The following is a 17,766-nucleotide window of genomic DNA, read 5'->3' on the forward strand; positions in this document are numbered from 1 at the left end:
AAAGGGTTGGTGAAAAGCAGATTTATTAGAACCAAGAAAAATCATGCAAACTACCAGAACACAAAATAAAATCATTGCAATTTATTCTGTTTTTAATCAAAACCTTATTACATGGAAACATACACTGTTTTTGTCTTTATTCGTTGTGTACAGTAACAATACGGCAGTTTAAGCTTTCAATCACATTAAGGTACCTAGGACAAGCGTCAGACCCGTTTTAGGAACATTTTAACACAGTGTTATTCCAACATTGTTACTACCACATTACTGTAGATTGTATTGCATTGATTTTCATAAAACATCATCAATTCATCATTGCTAAAAGTCAAACTGTTCAACTGTTCGTAACAGGATTTGTTTACTCACAGTTCTTCTGAGCATTTATTGCACCAATAAAAATATAACTAATCTAGGGGTAATGTTAGAAATGAACACAAGCTAGATGACCAATGATGGGTATATACATCATTGGCTATGACCCTTGATTCAAATAAATGATTAAATTAAAATATTAAGGCTTATTTAATGAGGGCTTTGAATATTCACGTCTTTTCGAACAACACCTGAGATAAAAGGTATGACCTACATTTCAACATCATGCACACAAATGTTATCTAACTAAATGTCCCAGTTACTTGATCATGGCAGTCTGCTACAGCATTCCTCATACATGTATACCCTACAAAGACAAAGTGCAATATCTGCTTAAAATATTTAACAGACAAATCTGACTTCAAAGTCTTTTTCTGTCCAGACATACAGCAATTTCTGGTACTTCATGACATATTCTGATTGACTGGGTTGTTCTTGTCAGGAAACGAAATGCCTTATTATCACATATTACACCAGGCCATTACAACAGAACAAATGTTTTTACCAAATTTGCAGATAATGCACTTTGCTTTTGCGGGGCAACAACAACAAAACACACAGAAAAAGGTAAACAGTTTGTTATTGTGCATGTTGTTTAATACACAGCGTGTACAGGAGTATATCCAATATCTGTAGTCCTTTTCTGCAATAGGCATGTATTCCCGTTCGTGAGCTAATGGCAGGTTATTGCATGTAAACCTATTGCATGTAATAGCAACCCAACAATTCTGTTCATCATGCTCTCTAGACACGCCTGATGTTGCGCGTCGCCCTTGTAGACTGGTTGATTTGCTTCATGGCTGCAAAAGACAGAGACATTTAGAGAATGCTTCAGACAAGGCCTAAATACATAGTCATTACATATTGCCATTCCTTTTCTAGAAAATCTAATTGATTAAGACCTACTATGAGAATGATGACCTTCAAAAGAGATCCCACTGAAGTTGTGTCTCCTCTAACATGAGTTACACATCATCTGCAAGGCGACACACGTCTCGAGGCCTCCTACCTGAGAAGTCCAGCTTGTAGGCCTGTCTGTTGACAGTGAGGGACATGGATCCATTGAAGTCCTTCTGGTACTGGTCTTCAATGTCAGCACTGTCTTTGAAGGGGTGCCAGCGCCCACTTTTCCCCCCAAACTGCCACTCTGGAGATTCACTCTGACCCGCTGGAGACATCTTCACTCTCTGGAAAGCAGACGTCACTCGACCAATTCTGTTCAATCAGAGAGACCGTTTAGTTTATCTCAAGTAAAATATCAATACATTCAAATCAGCACATTCAAATAATGAGGGTTTTATCTACGGCAACAGTCGATGTCTTCTCCTAAAGGGGCAATCTGTTCGATTGTGTTTGAACTTACAGATTTCCGCTTTGAGGTGGTTGGTACTTTGGACGACGGACAACTTTCCTCTTCCTCTTGCCGCTCACCTGTCTCATTTCTGACAAACACATAATGAACAGAGAAACTAATAAGCAACACAGACATTTTTTATTCACATATTTTCACTTTCCCAGTTACGTTGAGTCTTTCTGTTTTGAGTGAGTCACAGACTGGCAACTGCTTGGCATCGACCACAAGGCACTACAGAGGGTAGCGCGTACGGCCCAGTACATCCCGGAGCTCTATAACAGGCGCTGTATGTATGTGTTTTTAGATATATATATATAAACTGTATAGCCACATTATTGTCATTTTATTGTGTTACTATTTCCTTTTTTTCTTTAGCAAATGTTTCTTACTTTTTAACTCTGCATTGTTGGGAAAGTATTTCACGGTAATGATTTTACCAGTTGTAATTGGCGCATGTGACAAATAAAATGTGATTGGATTGATTTGACATTAAAGTTTTAATGTCAATATAAGTGTTTGTCTGAGGTTTCTTTCAGTCCGACTCACGTCTGAATCTGATCTCGAAGATATCAGAGCCGATGTTGAACGTAAGAGAACCGTTACGGTTGAGTTGGAATTTCTTCTCGATCTCAGAACTCTGGATGGGGCCTGAGTTTCCCTTGGAATCCTGAGAGAAAAGACAAACACTCTTCCTGTCACTCAACAATGGTTTCTGTGACACTTTTTTTCTCTCAATAGCATTACATGTCATATGATATTATGTTTCTAAACTGAATTAAGACTGGAGAAGAGGATTCCAGAGTTCCAGAAGAGGTTTCCATGGTTCAGTTTACTTCCTGAATTGACTGAATTGAAATGGAATTGACCTCAACCCTGGCATGTTCCTAAGTTCAGCTTCTAAAGATAACGGTACACTTGGGGTTGTTGCCTGGTGTTCTGCTGTACCTTTTCTCCATACTTGGTCCAGCCTTTGCTACTAGAGTAGAACCAGATCCACTCTGTCTGCTGACCATCCAAACGCCTCACTCTCAGATTATTCTTACCGCAGACTCTCATCGCCTTGAAATCTATACTCACTTTGCTACAGAGAGAGAATAGAAAAAGACAAGACAGAGAGAGAGACAAACAGACTTAGAGATAGGGGTGGGAGTCTCAATTACCTAAATAATTATTTCAAAGTCCTTGAAAGACTTTAGATCAGTCAACCAAACCCATATATATATATATACAGTGTTAAGAAAAAGTATATGAACCCTTTGGAATGACCTGGATTTCTGCATAAAATGGTTATCAAATTTGATCTGACCTTCAAGACACAACAATAGATACACACAGTCTGCTTAAACTAATAACACACAAACAATTCTAGGTTTTCATGTTTTATTGAACACACTGTGTAAACATTCACAGTGCAGGCTGGGAAAAGTATGTGAACCCTTGGATTTAATAACTGGTTGACCATCCTTTGAAATAAATAACCTCAACCAAACATTTTCTGTAGTTGCAGATCAGACCTGCACAACGATCAGGAGGAATTTTGGACCATTCCTCTTTACAAAACTGTTTCAGTTCAGCAATATTCTTGGGATGTCTGGTGGGAACCGCTCTCAAGGTCATGCCACAGCATCTCAATGAGGTTGAGGTGAGGACTCTGACTGGGCCACTCCAAAAGGCCTATTTACTTTTGTTGAAGACATTCTGTTGTTGATTTACTTCTGTGTTTTGGGTCATTGTACTGTTGCATCACCCAACTTCTGTTAACCTTCAATTGGCAGACAGCCTTACATTCTCCTGCAAAAAGTATTGATAAACTTGGGAATTCATTTTTCTGTCGATAATAGCAAGATGTCCAGGCCCTGCAGCAAAGCAGCCCCAAATCATGATGCTCCCGCCACCATAGTTTACAGTTGGGATGAGGTTTTGATTTCGGTGTGCTGTGCCTTTTTCTCTCCACACATAGTGTTGTGTGTTCCTTCCAAACAACTCAACTGTAGTTTTAATCTGTCCACAGAATATTTTGCCAGTAACGCTGTGGAACATCCAGGTTGCAAACTTCAGACGTCCAGCAATGTTTTTTTTGGACAGCAGTGGCTTCTTCCGTGGTGTTCTCCCATGAACACCATTCTTGTTTAGTGTTTTATGTATCGTAGACTTATCAACAGAGATGCTAGCATGTTCCAGAGATTTCTGTAAGTCTTTAGCTGACACTCAAGGATTCTTCTTAAACTTATTGAGTATTCTGCTCTGTGCTCTTGCAGTCATGTTTGCAGGACGACCACTCCTAGGGAGAGTAGCAACAGTGCTGAACTTTCTCCATTTATAGACAATTTGTCTTACCGTGGACTGATGAACATCAAGGCTTTTAGAGACAATTTTATGCAAGTCAACAATTCTTAATCTTAGGTCTTCTGACATCTCTTTTGTCCGAGGCTTGCTTCTTGTGAATTGCAAACTCAAATTTTGTGAGGATTTTATATAGAGCAGGGCAACTCTTACCAACATCTCCAATCTCGTCTCATTTATTGGACTCCAGGTTAGCTGACTCCTGACTCCAATTAGCATTTGGAGAAGTCATTAGCCTAGGGGGTTCACATACTTTTACAACCTAGACTGTGAATGTTTAAATGATGTATTCAATATAGACAAGAAAATAACAATAATTTGTGTGTTATTATTTTAAGCACACTGTGTGTGTCTATTGTTGTGACTTAGATGAAAGTCAGATCACATTTTATGAAAAATGTATGCAGAAATCCAGGTAATTCCAAAGGGTTCACATACTTTTTCTTGCCACTGTATACATACAATACCAGTCAAGTCTGGACACATCGACTCATTCAAGGGTTTTTCTTTATTTTTACTATTTTCTACATTGTAAAATAATAGTGAAGTGACATCAAAACTATGAAATAACCCATATGGAATCCTGTAGTAACAAAAAAGTGTTAAACAGATTCAAAGTAACCACCCTTTGCCTTGATGACAGCTTTGCACACTCTTGGCATTCTCTCAACCAGCTTAGTGAGGTACGCAGTCACTTGGAATGCATTTCAATTAACAGGTGTGCCTTGTTAAAAGTACATTTTTGGAATTACTTTCCTTCTTTATGCATTTCGGCCAATCAGTTGTTTTGTGACAAGGTAGGGGTGGTATACAGAGGATAGCCCTATTTGGTAAAAGAACAGCTCAAATAAGCAAAGAAAAACGACAGTCCATCATTACTTTAAGACATGAAGGTCAGTCAATCCGGAACATTTCCAGAACTTTTAAAGTTTCTTCAAGTGCAGTCACAAAAACTATCAAGCGATATGATGAAACTGTCTCTCATGAGGACTGCCATAGGAAAGGAAGACCCAGAGTTACCTCTGCTGCAAAGAATAAGTTCATTAGTTACCAGCATCCGAAATTGCAGCCCAAATAAATGCTTCACAAGGTACAAGTAACAGACACATTTCAACATCAACTGTTCAGAGGAGACTGCATGAATCAGACCTTCATGGTTGAATTGCTGTAAATAAACCACTACTAAAGGACACCAATAAGAAGAAGATACTTACTTGGGCCAAGAAACACAAGCAATGGACATTAGACCGGTGGAAATCTGTCCTTTGGTCTGATAAGTCCCAATTTGAGATTTTTGGTACCAACCGCCGTGTCTTTGTGAGACGCAGAGTAGGTGAACGCATTATCTCCACATGTGTGGTTCCCACCGTGAAGCATGGAGGAGGTAGTGTGATGGTGTGGGGGCGCTTTGCTGGTGACACTGTCTGTGATTTATTTAGAACTCAAGGCACACTTAACCAGAATGGCTACCACAGCATTCTGCAGCGATATACCACCCCATCTGGTTAGCGCTTAGTGGGACAATCATTTGTTTTTCAACAGGGCAATGACCCAACACACCTACAGGCTGTGTAAGGGCTATTTGACCAAGATGGAGAGTGATGGAGTACTGCATTAGATGACAATTGAGATGGTTTGGGATGAGTTGGACCACAGAGTGAAGGAAAAGCAGCCAACAAGTGCTCAGCATATGTGGGAACTCCTTTAAGACTTTTGGAAAAGCATTCCAGGTGAAGCTGGTTGAAAGAATGCTAAGAGTTTATCAAGGCAAAGGGTGGCTACTTTGAAGAATCTCAAAAATATATATATATTTTGATTGGTTTAACACTTCTTTGGTTACTACATGATTCCATCTGTGTTATTTCATAGTTTTGATGTCTTCACTATTATTCTACAACACAGAGAATTGCAAAAATAATGAACAACCCTTGAATGAGTAGGTGTGTCCAAACTTTTGACTGGTACTGTATATATATTGTATATACAGAAAATGTATGTAGGCCTATCTGTCTCTGAACAAAACTAACACCATCAGGTGTATGGCCCACTAATGTCACCTTACCCATGGGGGGTGTTGTAGATATTGATGCCCTTAATGTTGGGTTGGGAGTACTGTCCCTCCAAAATGTGATCGTTGGCTATGTCCTTCCAGCCATGTCCATCTTCCAACTGCCATTTGTATGGCCCGCTAATGTCACGCTGAGCCCCTGACAGTGGAGCACAAAATGGATACAGGTAAATTACACTCACAACACACTCATTCGTTGCATCCATACATATCTCTGTTCATGGTCACAAACATAATAACTTGATTAGGCCATTGTCCATTTTCAGTCTTGGTCAATTAACATTTTTAAACATTTCAAGGTTTATGGATTGAATGGAAGCAAACTTGTCGACTCCCTCCCTTCCTCTCTGACCCTATTACAGCCTAGTACACGTCTCACCTCTAGATGAAGAACTTTCCCTGGCCCGGTCTCCTCTTCTCACTCCAGATGAAGACCTCCTCCTTTCTCTCCCACTTCCTCCTCTCCCTGCAGATAAAGACCTCCTCCTGTCCCTCCTTCCACCTCCTCCTCTCCCTGCAGATAAAGACCTCCTCCTGTCCCTCCTCCCACCTCCTCCTCTCCCTGCAGATAAAGACCTCCTCCTGTCCCTCTTCCCACCTCCTCCTCTCCCTCCAGATAAAGACCTCCTCCTGTCCCTCCTCCCACCTCCTCCTCTACCTCCAGATAAAGACCTCCTCCTGTCCCTCCTTCCACCTCCTCCTCTCCCTCCAGATAAAGACCTCCTCCTGTCCCTCCTTCCACCTCCTCCCCTCCCTCCAGATAAAGACCTCCTCCTGTCCCTCCTTCCACCTCCTCCTCTACCTCCAGATGAAGACCTCCTCCTGTCCCTCCTTCCACCTCCTCCTCTACCTCCAGATGAAGACCTCCTTTCTCTCCCACCCCCTCCTCTACCTCCAGATGAAGACCTTTCTCTTCCACCTCCTCCTCTCCCTCCAGATAAAGACCTCTTCCTATCCCTCCTTCCACCTCCTCCTCTCCCTCCAGATGAAGACCTCCTCCTTTCTTTCCCACCTCCTCCTCTCCCTCCAGATAAAGACCTCCTCCTGTCCCTCCTTCCACCTCCTCCTCTACCTCCAGATGAAGACCTCCTTTCTCTCCCACCTCCTCCTCTACCTCCAGATAAAGACTTCCTCCTGTCCCTCCTTCCACCTCCTCCTCTACCTCCAGATGAAGACCACCTTTCTCTCGCACCTCCTCTTCTACCTCCAGATAAAGACTTAATCTTGTCCCTCCTTCCACCTCCTCCTCTACCTCCAGATGAAGACATCCTCCTTTCTCTCCCACCGCCTCCTCTTCTCCCTCCAGATAAAGACCTCCTCCTTTCCCTCCTCCCACTACCTCCATCACTGTCAGAGGAGGAGCTGAGGTGCTTGAGGCGACACTTGGCTCCATAGCGACAGTTGCCTCTCAGTGCGTATTTGCAGACGTGTAGGTAGTGGCACCTTTTCCCATCCCGGCAGTGACCACTGTTGTAGTACCGGCAAGGCTCTTCCTGATCCTGATCAAATATAATATAATCAATTAAACTGAAATAGATATGACAGCATGACTTTTGACTTTTTCCACATTTTTGTTACGTTACAGCTTTATTCTAAAATGGAATATATTTTTAAAAAACTCAGCAATCTACACCCCATACCTCATAACTACAAAGCAAAAACAGGTTTGTAAAAACAGAAATACTTTATTTACATAAGTATTCAGACGCTTTGCTATGAGACTCAGCAGGAGCACAGGTGCATCCTGTTTCCATTGGTCATCCTTAATGTTTCAACAACTTGATTGGAGTCCACCTGTGGTAAATTCAATTGATTTGACATGATTTGGAAAGGCACATACCTGTCTATATAAGGTCCCACAGTTGACAGTACATGTCAGAAAAAAACTAGCCATGAGGTAGAAGGAATTATCCGTAGAGCTCTGAGAAACGATTGTGTCACGGCACAGATCTGGGGAAGGATACCAAAAAATGGCAGCAGCATTGAAGGTCCCCAAGAACACCGTGGCCTCCATCATTCTGAAATGTAAGAAGTTTGGAACCACCAAGACTCTTCCAAGAGCTAGTCGCCTGGCCAAACTGAGCAATCGGAGGAGAAGGCCCTTGGTCAGGGAGGTAACCAAGAACCCGATGGTCACTCTGACAGAGCTCTAGAGTTTCTCTGTGGAGATAGGAGGACCTTACAGAAGGACAACCATTCCTGCAGCACTCCACCAATCAGGCCTTTATGGTAGAGTGGCCAGACGGAAGCTACTCCTCAGTAAAAGGCACATGACAGGCCACATGGAGTTTGCCAAAAGGCACCTAAAGACTCTTTGACCGTGAGAAACAAGATTCTCTGGTCTGATGAAACCAAGATTGAACTCTTTGGCCTGAATGCCAAGCATCACAGCTGGAGGAAACCTGGCACCATCCTTATGGTGAAGCATGGTGGTGGCAGCATCATGCTGAGGGGATGTTTTTCAGCAGCAGGGACTGGGAGACGAGTCAAGATCGAGGCAAAGATGAACGGAGCAAAGTACAGAGAGATCCTTGATGAAAACCTGCTCCAGAGCACTCAGGACCTCAGACTGGGGCGAAGGTTCACCTTCCAACAGGACAATGACCCTAAGCACACAGCCAAGACAAGGCAGGAGTGGCTTCGGGACAAGTCTCTGAATGTCCTTGAGTGGCCTAGCCAGAGCCTGGACTTGAACCCGATCGAACATCTCTGGAGAGACCTGAAAATAGCTGTGCAGCGATGCTCCTCATCTAACCTGACAGAGTTTGAGAGGATCTGCAGAGAAGAATGGGAGAAACTCCCCAAATACAATTGTGCCACGCTTGTAGCGTCATACCCAAGAAGACTCATTGCTGTAATCACTGCCAAAGGTGCTGAGTAAAGAGTCTGAATACTTATGTAAACTTGATATTTCAGTTGTTTGTTTTTTTATACATTTGCAAAACTGTCTAAAAATCTGTTTTGGCTTTGTCATTATGGGGTATTGTGTGTAGATTGATGAGGGGGAAAAATATTTTATAAATGTTAGAATAAGGCTATAATGTAACAAAATGTGGAAAAAAGTCAAGGGGTCTGAAAAAGGCACTATATCTGTTAACTATCAGTGTTTGGATAAAACCATTCGCTAAATTACCATATTACATAGATAGTTTCTTTTTAGAAGGAATTATATGGGGTTACATGTGTAAAGTTGAACAGTTCATTTGTACAGGCTATTTTATTTTATTTTTTACATAAAATGTTTAATTTGAGCCCCAGATCGAAACTACTAAAAAAAAAGGATGCTTGATATTTTTACAGACTTATTTCTGACCTGTCGGGTTCCTGCTGCATCACTGTCTGATTCCTCTTCTGTAGCACTGCTCTCAGAGTTACTCTCAGAGCAGCTGAAGTTCTCCTGGTAGCTGTTCCCTTGACTAGGGTCTGGACAGGGAAAAAATAATAGAAATAAAATAGAATTTAATGGAATAATAGGAAATAGAAGAGAAGCTGTGATTACAGTATGATATTGGACCAGTGTGATATCAAATTGTGTTTTGTACACTGTAAAAAAAATCCTGTAATTGTCACAGAAAATAACTGTATAATCAACAGTAACAAACTGTATAAGCTGAATACAGTAGGTTACCGTATATTACATTGCATTGTAGGGAAAAATGTAAAGACTGGGAAATATTTAAAGTATTTTGTAACGCAAATAAATGCTACCTAAAAAAACAGTAGCAGTTCAGTTACACAATACATTTAATATTTAATTCTTCGTTAATTGGTACCTGTTTTGTTATTTTATATGCATTTATGGCAGTGTTGTTTTATATTATACAAAAAATACACAATCAGAAAGGCACAACATACAAATAAATAATTTTCCATTGTTAAAAGTAAATCACAAAAATAGGAGCTACATGTAAAATGCAGGCCCCTTGTGGAAATTAGGAGAATAATATGAGTGAGTATTTTCAATGTGATGTACACTGAGTGTACAAAACACTAGTAACACCTGCCTTTTCCATTACATAAACCTCGTCTGGAGGTTAGTTAACACACTGTCCAAAGAAGGGCCAGAGGTATACAGAATGGTGTCGTCTACGTAGAGGTGGATCAGAGAATCACCAGCAGCAAGAGCGACATCATTGATGTATACAGAGAAGAGAGTCGGCCCAAGAATTGAACCCTGCGGCACCCCATAGAGACTGCCAGAGGTCCGGACAACAGGCCCTCCGATTTTACACACTGAACTCTGTCTGAGAAGTAGTTGGCGAACCAGGCGAGGCAATCATTTGAGAAACCAAGGCTGTTGAGTCTGCCAATAAGAATGTGGTGATTGACAGAGTCGAAAGCCTTGGCCAGGTCGATGAATACGGCTGCACAATAATGTCTCTTATTGATGGCGGTTATGATATTGTTTAGGACCTTGAGCGTGGCTGAGGTGCACCCATGACCAGCTCTGAAACCAGATTGCATAGCGGAGAAGTTCAGGTGGGATTCGAAATGGTTGGTAATCTGTTTGTTAACTTGGCTTTCGAAGACCTTAGAAAGGCAGGGTAGAATAGATATAGGTCTGTAGAAGTTTGGGTCTAGAGTGTCTCCCTCTTTCAAGAGGGGGATGACCACGGCAGCTTTCCAATCTTTGGGAATCTCAGATGACACAAAAGAGGGGTTGAACAGGCTAGTAATAGGGGTTGCAACAATTTCGGCAGATCATTTTAGAAAGAGAGAGTCGAGATTGTCTAGCCTGGCTGATTTGTAGGGGTCCCGATTTTTCAGCTCTTTCAGAACATCAGCTGTCTGATCTGGATTTGGGTGAAGGAGAAATGGTGAGGTTTGGGCGAGTGGGGGGTGCAGGGCTGTTGACCGGGGTAGGGGTAGCCAGGTGGAAAGCAAGGCCAGCTGTGGAAAAATGCTTATTGAAATTCTCAATTATAGTGGATTTATCGGTGGTGACAGTGTTTCCTAGCCTCAGTGCAGTGGGCAGCTGGGAGGAGGTTCTCTTATTCTCCATGGACTTTACAGTGTCCCAGAACTTTTTTGAGTTTGTGCTACAGAATGCAAATTTCTGCTTGAAAAGGCTAGCCTTAGCTTTCCTAACTGCGTGTGTATATTGGTTCCTAACTTCCCAGAAAAGTTGCATATCACGGGGGTTATTCGATGCTAATGTAGAACGCCACAGGATGTTTTTGTGCTGGTCAAGGGCAGTCAGGTCTGGCCGGGGTGTTAAGCATGTCCCAGTTTAGGTCACCTAGCAGCACGAGCTCTGAAGATAGATAGGGTCAATCAATTCAAATATGGTGTCCAGGGCACAGCTCGGGGCAGAGGGTGGTCTATAGCAACCGGCAACAGTGAGAGACTTGTTTCTGGAAAGGTGGATTTTTAAAAGTAAAAGCTTGAATTGTTTGGGTACAGACCTGGATAGTAAGACAGAACTCTGCAGGCTATCTCTGCAGTAGATTGCAACACCGCCCCCTTTGGTAGTTCTATCTTGTCGGAAAATGTTATAGTTAGGGATGGAAATTTCAGGGTTTTTGTTAGTCTTCCTAAGCCAGGACATGGCTAGGACATCCGGGTTGGCAGAGTGTGCTAAAGCAGTGACTAAAACAAACTTAGGGAGGAGGCTTCTAATGTTAACACGCATGAAACCAAGGCTTTTACAGTTACAGAAGTCAACAAATGAGAGCACCTGGGGAGTAGGAGTGGAGCTAGGCACTGCAGGGCCTGGATTAACCTCTAAATCACCAGAGGAACAGAGGAAGAGTAGGATGAGGAATCAAGGCATAATAATAGATTCAAGGCATAATGTACAGACAAAGGTATGGTAGGATGTGAGTACATTGGAGGTAAACCTAGGCATTGAGTAATGATGAGAGAGATATTGTCTCTAGAGACGTTTAAACCAGGTGATGTCACCGCATATGTGGGAGGTGGAACTAAATGGTTGGTTAAGGCATATCGAACAGGGCTAGAGGCTCTACAGTGAAATAAGACAATAATCCCTAACCAGGACAGTAATGGACAAGGCATATTGATATTAGGGAGAGGCATACGTAGCCGAGTGATCATAGGGGTCCAGTGGTTGGTTGGGCTGGTAGAGACACAGCAATTCAGACAGCTAGCAGTCTGGGGCTACCAAGCTAGCAGAAGGGCCTTAGAGGGACGTCAAGACAGAGGAATGTCTGTTTTAGCCTCCGCGTGTGGTGACGTCGATAGACCAGTCGTGATGGATTACTAAGGTTCTGAGTAGCAGAGGAGTCCAAGTCCAATTGGCAAAATAGGTATAGTGGCCCAAGAAATTGGCTGATGGATCTATTCAGCTAACAGTCCAATATGCTCTAGACAGCTAGCGGGCCGCGGCTAGCAAATGGACATTTAGGGGACGTCAAGACGTAGGCGCCAGTTGAGTACTCCCTCGAGCAGATTACATCGGAAGTCCAGTCATGAAGGATCGGCGGGGTTCCGTGCCCCGTACCGGCAGTAGAAGAGGTCCGGGTATTGTAGCTCAGGAGTGGCTGGTGGGCCTCTTCAGCTAGCCGGGAGATGGGCCTAGCTCCAGGCTAATTGGTGCTTGGTTCGGGAAAGAAGTTAGCCAGGAGTAGTCACTCGGATCTGGTATGCTCTGGTTTGAATCACGTTGTACAAACTGGCGAGAGAGTTTGCTCTGGGAAGGTGACCCAGATTTACCTAGGGGTCGCTCCTCTTTCGGTCGTGCCCCAGACACTAGAGGTCGACCGATTATGATTTTTCAACGCCGATACCGATTATTGGAGGGGGGGGGGGGGTGATGACCCTCCCACTCTGTCTGCCATATTCTTTCTCTTTGCTCTTTTTTTCCTTATTAGGATGTCGGTGGGCGGAACTGGGAGGGTCGTCAGAGACATGGGACACCTGGGCCCGGGTGTGTCCCGGGATAAATACACATCTTTCTCCATTCATTGACGAGACTCTCTTTCTGCAGACCCACTTATAGATTTTGGCTGTGGCATTTTTTGTGGCCCGTTTGTTTGCTTTGGCACCTTTCAACACCCCTCTTATCACATTTATGCACGCAAACACTCACTACACTACTGATTACTGACTACACACACCATTGTTAATTGAATTTACTTCAGTTAATAAATATATTTTGTTATTCCTTATCTCCACGTTGCCTCCCTTTTTGTTATGAACTTCGAGCCGGTTCGTGACAACAGCATATGACAGACAGTTTGTGGTCGGAGCACGTCGCTGGAGCCGCTGACCCCAATATGGTGTAATTGCAGATGCAATTCAGGGCTTTTTTTGATGTCGTCATTCCTTGATATCAGGTAATGCCCATTGGTGTTACCTACCCCGCCCCTCTTGTTTTTACACTGCTGCTACTCGCTGTTTATTATCTATGCATAGTCACTTTACCACTTCCTACATGTACAAATTACCTCGACTAACCTGTACTCCCACGCAATGACATAGTGTCGTTATTGTTATGTATTTTTATTGTGTAACTTATTTAAGTAAATATTTTCTTAACTCCATTTCTTGAACTGCATTGTTGGTTAAGGGCTTGGTAGTACGCATTTCACGGTAAGGTTGTATTTGGCGCATGTGACAAATTTGATTGTTTCGTGACACAGATGTTCGTGACACAGATGATTTGTTTACAAAGCAGGTTAGGATAATTAATGTGGCATGTTAGGTGAATGAGGTTAAGGTTAGGAAAAGAGTTTGGTTTAGGATTAGCTACAATGCAACAGTTGTCAACATCTGTCCCCGATGTGAAAGAAAAGGCCACAGACCAATGGCGAACATCAATAGGTGTAACTTGACATCAGAAAACGCCCCTAATAGCGATCTGCAATTACTCCTGCTGTAGAACTCATTGAGGCCAGCAATAGCAGGTCAAACGAACGACTCACTCAGAAAACATATCATGACTCTCGACTCAGTAGAGTGGTTCAAAAATAATGAATCATTCGCAAACTAAACATCACTACACTAGACTATTTATCTTTTAATGCAGTCATCTCAGTTTTCATGTGAAGCATATTTGTATCCTTCGCTTGTTTGTAACAATTGCAGACATTGGCAACTCTGCATTTGTACTCAACTTAGTTCTGAAGTCATAGGCAGAAGTATCTTGATTCTATGTTTAGCAGAGATCTGTGTGAAGTGATATGGTAGGGAAAAACACCTCTAACGACGCACTAAGCTGTGTTACGAGTGGTCTGAGGCATCTGGTAAGTAACAAGCGTTTTCAAGTGCAACTTCAGTAAAAATGGTTTTGGGAAACAGCTCGGAGATTTAACGATGCTCCCACGAAGGTTCTAACCCTGGCCTGTGTGGTACAGTCTTTCGTGTGTAGTAGTTTGTTGCATTACATTGCTCAGTTTATCCTTTGTCAACTTTGAATTCCATCTAAGCCACAGATTATTACGTCCTCCAATTTGTACATGACCTTTTATAGCACTTTGAGAGCAAGCAGCCCAAGCCTCCAATGGCAGGTAACTCCGTTTTTAAAGCTGTGATTCACAGTCACACGCTGACCACAATTTGAACGCTGCAGCTGAGACTAAATTATGTTTAGGGACACACACTGAGACCCAAAGTATGACTTGACATGGGATTCATGAGGGAGACACATTTGTAATATTTGTTTGGTCTTAGATGTCATAGACTATAGTGTCCTTGTAAATATTTTTAAAGCATTTGATATGGATGAGCATAGTTTTGTTTGAAACTTTCTCTGGTTTTGATAATTACTTTAAACGATATATTTTGCAACCCTAGTTACAGGCCTGTTGTGGCCTGTAAACCATGAGTTTCAGTCCTGTAAACCATGAGTTTCAGGCCACGGTTTAAGGCTTTATGTTAAGGTATACTGTATGTCATAGCTCAATTATAATGATCTTCGCCTAGGAACTCACTTGGTGAAGGCCACAGGACTGAAAATGAACAAATTCAACAACTACGTCTCTCATTAACAAATACAGTCATGGGAGGTAACTCTACAATTCAAAGGCAAGGCACACTGGAGGCTTAAATGTAAGTATACCTTACTCAAAAGAAACTGCATTTGTTTTACTCATATGAAGATAGTACTGCTCACTTCAGCTATTTAAGTTTCTTAACTTCCTTTTTCCCCCCTCAATGTTTGAGAAGCCAGAACGTATCCGGTTTTACAGTGTGTAATGCTGTCCTCCTGCTTATTATGGGGTTTAGACTGAATGCAGTGTTAAATGTGTTTCCCACAATTGATAACAGCGATATGGACCTGGTTAAATTGACAAGAAGGATTTTGATTTACACTTTACATACAAAAGCATGTGGACACCCCTTCAAATGAGTGGATTCGGCTATTTCAGCCACACCCATTGCTGACAATCTCCATAGACAAGCATTGTTAGTAGAATGGCCTTAATGAAGACCTGTGACTTTCAACGTGGCACCGTCATAGGATGCTGCCTTTCCAACAAGTCAGTTCGTTAAATGTCTTCCCTGCTAGAGCTGCCCCGGTCAACTGTAAGTTCTGCTATTGTGAAGTGGAAACATCTAGGAGCAACAACAGAACAGGACCGCCGAGTGCTGAAGTATGTAAAAATGGTCTGTCCTAGGTTGCAGCACTCACTACCGACTTCCAAACTGTCTCCGGAAGCAACATCAGCACAGGAACTGTTCATCAGGAGCTTCATTAAATGGATTTCCATGGCCGAGCAGCCGCACAGAAGCCTAAGATCACCATGCGCAATGACAGTGGTGTAAAGCTCGCCGCCATTGGACTCTGGAGCAGTGGAAATGCATTTTCTCTGGAGTGATGAATCACGCTTCACCATCTGGTAGTCCAACTGGGTTTGGTGGATGCCAGGAGAAAGCTCCCTACCCCAATGCATGCTGCCAATTGTAAAGTTTGGTAGAGGAGGAATAATGGTCTGGGGCTGTATTTCGTGGTTTGGGTTAGACCCCTTTGTTCCAGTGAAGGAAAATCTTAACACTACAGCATACAATGACATTCTTGACAATTCTGTGCATCCAACTTTGTGGCAATGGGGAAGACCCTTTCCTGTTTCAGCATGATAATGCCCCCATACACAGAGTGAGGTCCACACACAAATGGTTTGTTGAGATCGGTGTGGAAGAACAAAGCCCTGACCTCAATCCCATCAAACACCTTTGGGATGAATTGGAACGCTGACTGCATGCCAGGCCTAATCACCCAACATCAGTTGCCCGACCTTACTAATGCTTTTGTGGCTGAATTGAAGCAAGTCCCTGCAGCAATGTTTCAACATCTAGTGGAAAGCCTTCCCAAAAGAGTGGAGGCTGTTATAGCAGCAAAGGGGGGACCAACTCCATATTAATGCCCATGATTTGGAATGAGATGTACGACGAGCAGATGTCCACATACTTTTGGTCATGTAGTGAAGCTGCGTATAGGCATGGCTTCCTTGTTTTCAGTCTACCAGTTTGTCTATCCTGAGCATTATAGGACATTGATATGAATTACAGAAATGAAAGTGAAAGCATGTTATAATTTGCTAGAAACAAAATCCTACTATCATAGTAACTTTACCATAACGACTATACCTGAGAACAAATTAAACATAGAAATGTGAATTTTATATAAAACACCTAAATTAACTTTAACGTGTTGTCAAGTTGGCTAGGACCTATTGAATCAAAGCCGTCTGTCCGACACGAAAAAACAACAATTCACGCATCATATCGCTTGACATGAAACATAAATATTACAAGGGAAGGGGATATAATCAAATAAAACATTGTAAGGAAATAATCTAATCAGTTCATATGTAATGCGTCTTACCATTTACGCTGCTGGACGCCATGGGAGAATAGTAATAGGTTTCGTTTTCCATTGAATAGCCCGCAAACCAGTGAAGCTTGCTCAATCATTTTACATTAGGGACAGATCGAAATTTACGGAGCAGGGGTTGTCAAACTTTTTTATTTTGCTTTGGGGAGGGTTGTGTGTGTTTAAAAAAAATTGGGCACAGGCGGTGGTAGTGTGTTTTTTTTCCTATGTTTACATTGACTCTCTTGCATTTTTTTACGATATAATTATTCCGTCCTATTCAAATGTCCCCATCTGCTTGTATGCGCCTCCCCTATAATCAAGGTGTTTTAGTACTTCCCTTATGCACTGCCTTTTCCTTGCACTAAGTATAATTATAAACTTTGTGGGTTGAATGCTGATTGGCTGACATATCAGACCGTATACCATGGTTATGAGAAAACATTTGTTTTCCCTGCACTAATTAGGTTGGTAACCAGTTTATAATCACAATAAGGCACCTTGGGGGTTTGTGGTATATGGCCAATATACCACAGATAAGGGCTGTGTCCAGGCACTCCGATTGCGTCGTGCTTTAGGACAGCCCTTAGCCGTGATATATTGGCCATATACCACACCTTCTCGTGCATTACTGCTTAATTATGAACTGGGTGGTTCGAGCCCTGAATGCTGATTGGCTGAAAGCTATGGTATATCAGACTGGTACAGTATGACAAAACATTACTTTTTACTCTTCTAATGATGTTAGTAACCAGTTTATAATAGCAATAAGGCACCTTGGGGGTTTGTGGTATATGGCCAATATACCATGGCTAAGAGCTGTATCCAGGCACTCCGTGTTACATTGTGCAT

General features: G+C 42.3%; 1 protein-coding gene across 1 annotated transcript; it reads right to left on the reverse strand.

The window, feature by feature from the left end:
- Nucleotides 1–6: 6 nt before the first annotated feature.
- On the reverse strand, nucleotides 7–17,031 carry si:ch211-244b2.4 (uncharacterized protein LOC541512 homolog). The gene is made up of 9 exons (XM_029630580.1): nucleotides 16,927–17,031; nucleotides 9,451–9,560; nucleotides 7,390–7,636; nucleotides 6,132–6,276; nucleotides 2,672–2,807; nucleotides 2,273–2,393; nucleotides 1,736–1,814; nucleotides 1,382–1,587; nucleotides 7–1,172 (listed from the first exon to the last, which is right to left on the reverse strand). The coding sequence occupies exons 1-9, from the start codon at nucleotides 16,976–16,978 to the stop codon at nucleotides 1,117–1,119; spliced, it is 1,152 nt and encodes a 383-aa protein (XP_029486440.1). The 5' UTR covers nucleotides 16,979–17,031; the 3' UTR covers nucleotides 7–1,116.
- Nucleotides 17,032–17,766: the final 735 nt, after the last annotated feature.

This window comes from Oncorhynchus nerka, linkage group LG23, assembly GCF_034236695.1.
Source record: "Oncorhynchus nerka isolate Pitt River linkage group LG23, Oner_Uvic_2.0, whole genome shotgun sequence".
NCBI classification, from domain to species: domain Eukaryota; kingdom Metazoa; phylum Chordata; class Actinopteri; order Salmoniformes; family Salmonidae; genus Oncorhynchus; species Oncorhynchus nerka.